This window comes from Podarcis pityusensis (genome assembly GCF_964106645.2).
Source record: "Podarcis pityusensis genome assembly, chromosome: 9".
Taxonomy (NCBI): domain Eukaryota; kingdom Metazoa; phylum Chordata; class Lepidosauria; order Squamata; family Lacertidae; genus Podarcis; species Podarcis pityusensis.
In genome coordinates this window covers 34,152,769-34,165,156 of record NC_138034.1, presented here as the reverse complement: position 1 = coordinate 34,165,156, position 12,388 = coordinate 34,152,769, and the positions used below count along the sequence as shown (strand labels likewise).

The 12,388-nt window shown below is 39.7% G+C and overlaps 1 protein-coding gene across 6 annotated transcripts in view; it reads right to left on the bottom strand.

Moving 5' to 3' along the window:
* Positions 1-791: 791 nt before the first annotated feature.
* The window catches only part of MARCHF1 (membrane associated ring-CH-type finger 1), a 123,466-nt gene continuing 111,869 nt past the window's right edge, over positions 792-12,388 (bottom strand). For all 6 annotated transcript variants that reach the window (XM_081021772.1, XM_081021768.1, XM_081021769.1 and 3 more), the window contains 2 exons: positions 5,721-5,868; positions 792-4,136 (listed from right to left, as the gene is read on the bottom strand). In XM_081021772.1, the coding sequence (XP_080877898.1) occupies positions 3,835-4,136; positions 5,721-5,868 (450 nt within the window). In that variant the 3' untranslated portion in view covers positions 792-3,834. The remainder of the gene's footprint in view (positions 4,137-5,720; positions 5,869-12,388) is intronic.

Below are 12,388 nucleotides of genomic sequence, written 5' to 3'. Positions count from 1 at the left end.
CCTGACTCCTAAAAAGGGTTTTGCTGCCATAATGTCTATTTTGGCCCAAATGGATCCATTTTTATTATGCGCTTTCAGGATGTTGTTCAGTAGGTTTACGGCAGGGATGGCTAATCTGTGGCTGTCCAAATGTTGTCCGAGTCCCAACTCCTGGCATCCCAGGGTCAGCCATGCTGTCTGGGGCTGTTGGGATTTGGAGTTCTGCGACATCTGGAGGGTCAGTGGTTAAGCACTCATGCTTGGTTTAGGAGGAGGATGTTAACATAGTGCATTCTTGAGAACTGGTGTCTCCTTGCCACCCCATCTCCCTTATTCCTGGATAAGACTGTTATATAAAATTGTCACCGTGCAGTGGCAGCTTTCAGGTTTTACCAGTGCAGAATTTGTGGGTGCCAGTACCTCCTGCAGTGCCCTCAAAAATCCAGAGTGTATGACCACTTGTTCCTCTTGCTCAGTGCCTGTTTGCGCTTGCTTGGCCTGTTGTGCACTGAACATACCTCCTTAAACAGGTCAAGATTGGATACCCTCCCTCTTTTCCATTTTGAGCAGAGGAGATGGGCAGTGAAATGTTCTTTTCTCCATAGGTGGTGCGTGGTGGGATGTCTCTTACCATTTTGTGGCTTTGTTATCTTTTTCTGCTCTTTAGATTTAGCAGCTTTGTTGTGTAATGCAACGTACGCCCCTGCCCCAAGTTGCCACATCATTTTCTCAAAATTTGAAATGCATCCATTGGCTCGGAAAGGGTTGGCAGTCCATATTATCAACATATATGATTGCACTTTAAAAGCAAATGACTTACAAGTAACCCCTAGAGGCATCTGTTTAATACAAATACAAATTTGTTCCACAACAATTAGTAGTTTATATTAAGTTTCTTTCCCATCCCAAATACCTTTTTAATACACAAGTCACCCACAAAAGCATCTAAGCTCTTTTGCAAAAGAGAACTGGGTAAAACAAGTAACAAAACTTTTGGGTCTCAACGATATACACAGTAAAATATTTGCATCATAGATTGCATTGCAGTGCAAGTTTCAAAATTTGACTGCTAATTTTGGTGGTGGAGTTGTGTACTGATGTACACATTTTAGAACCAAACTATTGACTGCTTTCCAGCTGTGGCAATAGCACCAGTAGGCTGCTTAGTTATGCTTGTAAAGCTAATAGAACAATCCATAGGGGAACGCCCCTGATAGCCCCATACAGAGTTGATGAAGACAATTAATTTGGCATTTAACACTACCTCATTGTTAACTTTTCATCATCTTAGTTTTCTAAGGGTAACCTTATTCCACCATGTAAACATTTTCTTTGATACAACTTCTGATATCTCTAATGGTCATCTATTAACTGGCACTAGAAAAGACAGATAACACTATAGTCTGTGTGTGACAACTGGCATCTCCATTTCGTGGGGAAAAAAGTAACTATTCCTTCATAGCTGCTTCAGCCAGCTGCATTGGATTTCAGAAGCATCATCTTAAAAAGGAAAAGATCTTGCTTCTAAGCAATGGAACCAAGTCACTAGTATGTCTTGAAAGCATGGGCTCCATACATGGTCTCCTTCTGGTGATAAAAAAACTATTTCTGCCCCATGCATTGTGATTTATAGTCATGCCTGTCTCCAGGAATCCAATGCTTGATTGCTATGCTGTCGGGAGAAATGATCAGTTGGCCTTCTTTTAATTTGCTGAATGCATGGGGACCTAAAGATGAAACGTTGTTGATTTGGTTGCATTGAGACTTCAAAAATTAGCATTTTGAATTGACTTAGTGGAATTCAGTAAGCAATTTATATTGTGCCCTGTCCAGTATGGTGCGATGTGCTGCAGCTGTCTTATCTTTTAAAGTATTTATATCACAGTAGTCAGCTGTTTATGCAAAGCAATGGTACATTATTATAAAAGGCTATAGCTGGGCAGAAAATTACCAGGTCAGCTATCACTTCAGTTTATAGTTAGACTATATCTGGATGTGTGTGTGTCTTTTTCTTAGTGAAATGGATATGAACCACCCAGTTTGAAATTAATTTTATTCTGATCTTAATTTTGTTCAGTCCCTCCTATGACCTCTATTCAAATACACAGTGTTCTAAACCCCACAAAGAATTTGTGTGGCTCCTTCATCTGACAGTTTAAATGTTAAAATGCATTTCTTCATTTTAGCATTAAAGTCTTCATCGATGGGTTATTTATGCAACTTCTACTCAAGATCCCCATTATCAACTCTTTTTGCTAAACTATTGTCTTACATAATCTCATTTTAATGTTTCCAAACTAGGGCCATGATTCCAATAAGAGAGGCCTTATTTCAACTACTGAAATCACTGGGGAAAGGCCCATTAATTTTAAGGAGGCTATGTGCTTTTTGCAGTGTCTCAGCTGATCCATCACATACATCTGCTGAGTATTTTCAGAATCTATGTCTTACTGTGTTTTATAAGTATGAAATGTGAAATGTAGTCCTTTTAAAAAATTAATCCACTGCAGTTTGCCACCATAAGTTCCTCTCATTACTAGTAACACTGTTCTTGTATAACTCACATTACTTGGGCACAACTCACAATACATTCAACAAGCATAAGAGTGGTATAAGGACAGGTGCAGTGCCCTTTCTTTTTAGGACATCCAATCATTTAGTCTGCTGAGGTACATCATTCTGAAATGGGATGCCAAAGTTATTGGCTTTCCCCCCATGCAAGTCATCCCTGCTGGGTACAACATGATACTGATATATATCTTCTGCATTTTCTATTTAGTCACACTTCAGTCTTACATTACTATGCTAAAACCACAATAGTAACAACTGAACGACTGAACCATTAATGATTCAGCTTTACTCCTGTATAGAAGGTACCACATACTTTGTCAGTGGACATCAGAGAGATACTGGCATATGGGTAATGCTGCCTACTTGGACTCTTTCAATACTGTCCTAACAAGTTTCTGAATCTGTTCTATCCTGATCTCTTAAACAAAAGAATAGAATTTAATCTCCCACCCTTTGCATATTTTACACACTAATATGTAAGTACTAAAAACATGTTTTCAAGGTTTCCTGCTGCTCTGTCTGCAATATATCTCTGATTATAGAACATATTACCCTTTAGCAGAATTTTGGAGGTGGCAGGAATATTCTGGCAATTTTAGCTCTTATGAATAAGCAGCAGTCAAATTGCTGCACCAAATGAATATAAAAATGTGAAAGAAAATGATCATTTGTGCATACAAGGGATATTTTCAGCTACCTAGTTTACAAATACTCACATTTTAAACATACGTTTTCAATGTTAACTTTTGGAAAGGATTTCCTTCATATCGCCTTCAAACCATATATGCTGCAGGTCAGCCACCTCTTTGTAAAATTATCACATTATGAGGTTCGGGTACTTTGTGCTATGGTGCATATCTCTTTGCATGACTTTAAGGGTAAATATGAATCATTTTAAAAATTACCTTGAAGAGAGTGTGTCCAAGATTACGATAATTAGCAAAAAAGACCATAGTAACAAATAGATGTAAGGGTTTTCTCCTTGTAAACAGAACACTGGTAGTAAATCTGCATATGCAGCTCTTTTCAGCCATCAACAGTGGTACTTGCCATGTTTGTTTGCCTGTTCGAAAGTCATCTCTGATGCGCTTTCTTCTTTGCATTTTCACTATCCTTAGCCACTTCACAATTACATTCCAGAGGTAACGTGTAACTTCTCTTGATCGATTTTTCCATTTGTTCTTCCTTCAGATTTACTTAGTGGTTTTGCTGTTTTAATGTAGCTGAACAGTAGGAAAGCACATTACTTTGTTCTTCAGTAAAGAAAGAGAAACGCAGCTTCCATCAAACCGGCATCACATCAGAAACAGTTTCTTCTCCTGATTGTTGAGAGTTTGTACCTGTCTGTGATACTGGCACCACTACGGAGTCTTTGATTTCAGTGTTCTGATTGGAGGAATAATTTTTCTCCTCTAGTTTTTTGGCAGTGTCTGGACAGTTTTGAACAAATATCACTCGATTGTAAGCCTTAAGCCTTCGCCACAATTGAATGTAGACTTTACATTGCACGTACATGAAGACAAGGCCTCCCGTGAACCCAATGGCCACCACAACCAGTTTTGTCCAAAATGGCCACTCCAGCACACCTTTCAGAGTTAAAAAGGGGGTGAAAGAGGTAGAGTTAATATTACTGTTTCATTTCCCCGCAGAGTTGCTATTTGCTTCTAAATTGCGCTTAGTGAAACCTCCTGACACATGGAGGCTGCAAAGGCTCCCCTACCAGCTCAGTTCCTAAGGCCTCTCGTGTTGAGCAGTGAAGCTCTGAAGTTTTCTTAATATTATGGTTTTAGATATAGGAGGGTTCCCAGTAATGAATTTGCCTGTACTGAACAGAAAGAATAATTATTTGCTCATGCATGCAAGCTAAACTTTCCTGACATTTATGTGAAAGGGTTCAATTCCATGAGATTAGATGGGGGAGAAGCTCTAGGCTGTAATATCCTGCCTATGGAGTTCCCATAGGAATCTAGTTGGGTACTGTGAATAGGACACTGGATTAAATGGGTCCCTTAGGGCTCTTTAAGTTTTAAACCGGATGTGGAAATCACTTGTTTGGGGGTCACCTCCTGTTGGATACCCACATTTGCAATTGACTTTTAGGTCCTTCAAGTCACTACTTTGGGCAGAGCATTTCTTTTTAACATTTATTTACAGAAAATCCTTTTACCCAGGAGATATTTCTTTTGAGTGAGTTAAGATTTGCTAGAAGAGAAATTGTTTCCTGCAGGATATAACTTTTAAAATGCTCTTATGCCGCTGAGATTAAGAATCTTGCCTATTTGAATGCCAAACGTATAATTTGCTACTGCATAATTTAAGCTTGCCGAGGGCAGTTTTACTGGGTGTATGAAAATGGTAAACACATCAGTAAAATATCATTTTTGTTTCATTTATTTTTTGCCTAGCAGGATCTCTTAAGCTTGAAAAAGAAAAATAAGGCATGCATATATACATTTTTAAATGGGAAAATGCAACGTTGGAAATTGTATTTCAGAGCAATCTTGGGCACAGTGATACTCAATGTTTGTTTCATGTATACTCAGTTGCTTGTCTTTAGAATATCATGACACCCAGTGGCTAGCCTAAAGATAAGTCACTTTACGAAGTAGCCAGGGCTGCTCTGTAAAGTCAGAACGTCTTCTGAGAAGAGATAAATCATGTTAACCATGCCAGCATATGCTTTATTTTAGAAACATAGGAAGGGGCCTCAGACCATTTGTCCATCTAGCTCAGTGTTGTCTACACTGACACTTTGGGGGTTCAGACTGGAGACATTCTCAGCCCTATGTAGAGATGCTAGTAATTGAGCCTGGGTCCAACTGCATGCAGTGCAACCCATTTTGAATAATTGCTCTGTCAGCAGGGGTGGGGAGCAATGCAGAGCAATCAAACCCCCCCTAGATGCTGGAATTCCCACCCTAAGCAGCGCCTGCAGTTTCACTAGACATTGGCCACATGTTTTGAAACCTGTTGCCTGGGGCCTAATGGGCTAGAAACCTGCTTCTTTTATGTAAAAGCCAAAGTTCTCAGAACGCTGGAACTAGGGAAGTTGGGTGAATGCTCCCATTTGAACCTGTTGCTTTTGGTTCTGTGCACTCACTCGCCGTTACAGTCTCCATTTCTAAAATCATACTACTTAAGAACATAAAGAAAATGATAAATACACTCACCATTGTCATTGCCTTGCTTAATTTCCTCAGCGGTCCGATCTATTAGTACATACAGTGACCAAACTACACAGGTAATAGCAATAATGTGGAATGTGACTGAGCAGACAATCTTCCTCCTCTCACTTGTTGTCATCTGTAGTTTTTCCCACTGCAAATGGCAAACAGAAATGGTTGTGCTTTCAGGAGTTCATATGTTATTAAACTTTCCCCGCCCTGCTAAAATTAGCAATGAGGATAACTTAATTTTGAAATCTCCTACTTGTTCTCTAAAATACTGGCATTCAGGGCTTCCTTAATTGAAGAGAAATATCAAAATTAATAAAATAAGCTCAATTTTGGAGATATCCCCTGGTGTATTTTATTCAGGCTTATCAAGGAAGGCACCCTTTCATTAGTTTTGTGAAGTGCTGAGCAACTGTTTAAAAGTTTCCCTGTCCCATTAAAGATTATAGTAGCAACTACCAGCAAAATAATATTCTGTATGTGCAGTTTGATTTCGAAGAGAGAATTCTGCCACTACAGGCACTCTTGAAATGGGAAAGTTTGTCTCCTTTTAAATTAGTATAGTTTTTATTGGGACAGAACCAGGCCCATACTGGGCGACCCTGAAGTCTCTTGCATGTATTTAAAATGTCTGCTGGCAGTTATAGAGGCCTAATATACACAAGGAAACCAAATGGCCTCTAAGGAATTCTTGAGTAAGACACTCAACCATGAATTACGGTGGAGCTCAGGTGAATTCAGACATCATGCTAATCACATGGTTGGTTCCTTCTCTGCTTTTAACAAGAAGTAAATGTCAACTGAAGGTGTAGGGTCTTATTTGGATCATGCCCATGGTTTGCTCCCATCGTGGTCTTAACCTGGACTGCCTTCCTCCCACAGCTGCTATTTAGTAACAAAATAAGAAAGCAAGCAAGGGCCAATCATGCAATCAATGCCACATTTACTTTGTCCCTTAGCTATCATAAGGAACGTTGAATTAACCCAATAGTGGGCCTAGAAACTTAAGCAAAAAGCATTTTTCTTCTCTAGATCAAATGTGGATTTTTATCCTCATGCAAATCATGTTTTCCTCTTTCATAAGTAGATTAAAATGCTGAGCTGTTGAGGCTTTTCAACTTATGAATCTCGTTAAAGTTACAGATAGGTAGCCGTGTTGGTCTGCCATAGTCAAAATAAAAAAAATCCTTCCAGTAGCACCTTTAAGACCAACTAAGTTAGTTCTTGGTATGAGCTTTCGTGTGCAAGCACACTTCTTCAGATACCGTTAAATCTCGTTAAAATATCTCAAGTGGTGGAGAAATGCAGTGCAACGCTGCCACCTTCCTGCTACTTGTAGTACTACATGGCTGAAGTGCACGTTCAAAGCAACATTTTAATATGCGCACTACATTTCTTCCAAAATGACTCCAAATAGTTGATAAGGCCAGAAGGGAAATAAAAAACCAAACTTGGAGAAAGATGAAGAAATAAGGTGAGTTTTGCATGCCAACGAAATTGCTTTCAGCTTCAAACAGAAGTTGCACACATTGTCATAAGCTGCTCAACTTAAAATTGCTTTTTGCAATATACAGTACTGTGACGTTTCCAGTGCAGTATTGCCACACTAAGTCAGAAATATTTCTATTTCTCTTATTTGTAACAAGTTACATCCTGCCTGTCTTTTAATACTATTTAAAAGAACGCCATCACTGAACAATGATGTGTGCCCCTGCCCCCATGGCAAAAGAAAGGAAACTATGGCTGCTTAAGACAGAAGTGATTACGAGCTTTGACACACAAGCAGAAAACAAGAGGCAGTAAGCAGAACCATCTGCCCAAGATGTGCCAGTAAGGTGTTAGAGGTACTGTTAGATTAGAACTCTAGTATCAGATTGGCCACTATGGGAACATCTTTCAGCTGAAGAAGAGCAAAGGATGGGGATATACTTTATCGACCCCAACAGGATACCAAGTCAGTTATGCACAGAAGTACAATACATTTATTTGGAGAATTTTTTTGGGAATGGGCACAGCACACGGCTTTCTTTAAAAGATGCGCAAGTGAAAGCGATCAAAAATCGTAAGAATGACTTACACTTTCTTCATGCTCACTGCTACTAGTAAGCTCAAACTTGGAAAGAAAAATCAACTTAATGATGCTTTTGTTTGGTTTGTCACCTGCTTTTTCATATTTCTTGCATTTTACATTTTTTTTAAAAAACCAAGGGACGAGCAGAAGCGGACATAGTGCTTTTTTAAAAAAATGTTTAGGGGTACTCTCATTTTGACTCAAGAAAATCACCATTTAATAGTTCAAAATTGGGGGAAATACAGTAAATGGACAAAAGTACAAAGATTCACAAAATGTTCAGGGGTATCCATACCCCTGCGTCCCCCCAGAAAAAAAGCACTGGACAGTAATGCATGCCCGTCCATCCCCCCATTTAGGGTATTTCTTTTACAATTTCATAGATATCATGCCACCTAATTGATGGACAACTTACCGTATATCCTGCCTTTCCAAGGTGTCTATTAATAGTGTGTAAAGGAATGCAACCATTGAACAACTCAAAAATTTAACAGACAGATTAAAACACCAAATAACTACCTTGTTGGTCAGAAAGTCTCATGATCACAGTCTGCTGTATTCGACTTCCTCATTCAAACCAAGTGCAAACTAAAGCTTTGTGGGCAAAACATTGCAATAAAGGAAAATGAGACTGGGACAGATGAAGGAAAAAGAGAGAGTGTGAGACAGCATAGCTCTTGGGGAAGGGAAAATAGCTAAAGAGCCATGGGTGCAATGGAAGGAGCAATAGCACTGATAAAAGTACTAGAAAGAGGCAAATGGGGTAGAAGCTGGAAGCAGAAAATGCGTATGCCTTCCCATAGTTATTTGACTGGCCACTTCAAAGACAGCTTGCTGAACTAGGTAGACAATTGGCCTGGTCCAGTTTGCTCTTCTTATGTTCCTAAAGAAAGAGCTAAAAAGCCACACCAACAGGGAACAAGCCAGGAAGAGAAGGAGGAATAGAGTAGGAACATATTATACCAGGTCAAGACTTTGTCTATCTAGCCCAGGATTGTCTACTACTTGATTATTTTGACAATCTGTAATTTCAGGTGTATCCAAAGTGGTATACTAAAAAAACCTCAGTACACTCAAGCTAGAAATTAGTTACAACTATAAAATCACAATTCAATTAAAATGCCTGGGGCAATAAAAAAAAAAGGTCTTCAGTAGGTACCAGAAGCTCCACAGGGAGAGGGCTGTCTGACCTCACCTTGAAGATATTTCAGCCAGAGCTATACCTGGACATGCCAAGGACTGAACCTGGTACCTTTTGCATGCAAAGCAGATGCTCAGCCACTGAACTATGACCCTCGTCACTGATGTCAGATTATTGTATTTTCTGTTGCAGAGAGTCAAAATGAAAATAAAAACATGGATTTTTAAAAAGTAAGTTTGCAAGCTCAGAAATATGTCCCACTTTGCTGAATTAATTGCACCTAGTTATATCACAGTGTAGTAATCCAGACATTCCAAATTTCAATAGTGTTACATTGAAATGTTAGGACTAGAAGTGCAGTCTGTTAGACACTAGAGGGTAGCAAAGGACTGTACAAAAGACGTTGTATATTCAACGATTTAAGCACAACCATGCATGTCTAGATTAATGTTAAAATATATTTCTTAGAATACTGTATCTAGGCCTCCTCCCCCCCCTCCCAAATTACATAGGATTACAAAAAGAGAGTAACTGAAAAACAATCTAATAAAAAATAGCATCTAAGAACTTTAATAGTATTTAAAGATAGCCACTAAATAAAACAGCCTAAAAATGGAAATTAAATGATACCACTGAAAGAAAACCATCAATTTCAAAAACAACGTATATTTATAGACTGGTTGTTCCATCTGCCAATTTTATATTGTTTTCATTTTCAATTATCAGCTCTGTCATTAGACTAAAAGCAAAAAGGGAATTATATTGAACACCATATAGTTTTGACACTGCATTTCATTTTGGCTTGAGCCTTCTGTAAAACATGAATCCAAACAGCTGTACCATCATTAAACAGAGTACATTTCCTATTATTTAGGCTTGATTTCCATAGCTGAAATTTAAAATTCCCATACTTTCAAGCAGCTGGCGTTCTTGTTCAATCATACATGTGCCCGTGATCAGATGGGGAAATGTTTGTGCAAAGCAGGTCATGCTCTGATTCTTGTGATCACACCAGCTGGGGAAAGTGAGGTACAGCCGAGAAAATGGCTGATGGCTTTCTCAGTCTGCAATTTAATTTATGCCGTTTCCTGCACTTTTGAAATTAAGTGGAACCAGATCATGTGAAACAGCCCTAAAGATTCTGCCTCATTAGTTCTCTTCTGTACTATTTGTTGACACATTTCCACAGAATCGGGGCTTTGCTTTTCTCCCACCCTGCTTTAAATACAGGATGCTATCCCAGAGACACTGCTTTTGCTTCAAGAGGCTCAGCATCTCTAAACTTAACTAAGAACATCAGGAGAGCAACAGTGCAGTAGATTCCTCTAGCAAGTGATGAAAAACATTTTTAGTTTGCCTTGGGCAGGCAGCTCACAGTGGTGGTCTGCATAAAATACATTCTTATATTTAGCTGCTGCAAAAGCTACTACAGTGTAGCAGCTAGGAGAGTTTTATTTATTTTCATTTATTGAGTTTATATACCACCCTTCTTCTGAAAATCACAGGGCAGTTTACATCTTTAAAACACAAAATAAAAACACATGAAGTCTCCAAAACACTTGACTATAAACTTGTTGCTGTTCTTTATTTATATAGTGCTCTCTTACCCAAAGGCTCCCAAAGCGGTCAACAAAATATTAAATAAAAATAGTAACTAAATAAATACAACATAAAACAGCAAAATCACTAAATGACCACCAATGCACCTAGCAGCAAGCCCATGCATAAACAATCACCCAAGGGAAACTGCCCTTAGCCTCATCACATCCCCCCTCCCAGCCAGGAATAATCTGGGTGGCCTTAGACAAGTCACTGTCTCAGAGCCTTACTTGGCAGCATGGTTATAATAGCCTCCTTTACAGGGTTGCTAAGGTTTGTGAAGAATGCTCTTAAAGCCCTTTGGGCACTTGGAAAAGTATAAATGCTAAGCATTGTTATCTTATTCGTGCATATAAAGCTTGCCAGACACTTGGTGGTGAGGCCTCTTGAGTGTTAGTTCTGCAGAAGATGCACTCCTTTAGAACAGGTTCTTTCACCCCAAGTCACTGCAAAGTGTCTGTCCAAAGCAGCATTTTGCAATAAACTAGCCCCACTCAAACATCCAGGGCATGCGATGATAATTCAGTGAATCAGAAGAACTCGCTCAGCCTGCCTTTATTGTCATGCCTACGCTGGCTCCTCCCCAACGCTATCCACATGTTTAAGAGCATGGCTGCATGGGGCAGGCTGCCAAGACATGTAAGCTCTCCCCATGAGTTAGAAACGTGAGCGCTCAGGGTTCCAGCTCACAGGGACAGCCTACTCATATTATACAGAGTCCGTAGTCTTTGTACTGCGTCAGACCACTCACATTGTCTATTTTGACTGGCAGGCTCTCCAAGAGTTTTGCAGTCTTGCCACCTGAGATCCTTTTAAGTGGACATATCAGGGCTTAAACCTGGGGCTTACAGCCTGCAAAGCATTCACTCTATTAGACAGCTGTTTAAAACAATCATGTTTAGATTCATCAAGCAAGCTTCCCCAGAACCACAGAGGCATCCTCTTCTCTTTCAAAATATGTTCTGAATTTGTGCAACAGCTCCCAGAAAAGCAGTTCAGCATAGGCATTTCTTCATCAATGTTGTATAGCAAGCCTCCTGCCTCACGCACATGATCTCCATCAAGGCCTCCCGTAACCTCCAGCTAAATGAAAAGGTTTGGCTCACAGTAATTTACGTACTCCTATAATTTTGCATCTAATTACAAGCTTCCAAACCATATGCTATTTACATAGACAATTTTGTCATTTAGAGATGCAATCAGTCTGTGTGTGAGAGAGGGAGAGGGAGAGAGAGAATATAATTAAAAGTGCAAATGTAGAGACATTTCATAACTGTAGTACCCTAGAACTGCTTGCAACAGGGGAAAACACACCTTTGTAGTGAGCTTCAAAAAGAATGAAGATGATAAAGAAGGCTCCTCAGAGCGCAAGAAATTCAGTAATCTGCTAGCAAAGGAGAAATGACAGCTCCAAGTCCAGGTCAGTTAGTGTGCTGAATGCTAGTGCCATTGAAGCAACTCAGAGAGCTGAGTGGTTCAAAGGGGACATTCTAGGAATGTAGTGCATGATCACATAGCGAAAGGGCAAAAGATCACAGTGAGGAATGGCATCTGCATTTTGTCACATTCCCAGGCTTCTAGTCAGGGAAGTCAGGGAAGTCTGAGAAAATGTGCTAACAAATAGTAAAAGGTAAAGGACCCCTGGGATGGTTAAGTCCAGTCAAAGGTGACTATGGGGTGCTGCGCTCATCTCGCTTGTCAAGCTGAGGGAGCTGGCGTTTGTCCACAGATAGCTTTCTGTGTCATGTGGCCAGCATGACTAAATTGCTTCTGGCACAACAGGACACTGTGACAAGTGCCAGAGCGCATGGAAACCCCATTTACTTTCCTGCCATAGCGGTACCAATTTATCTA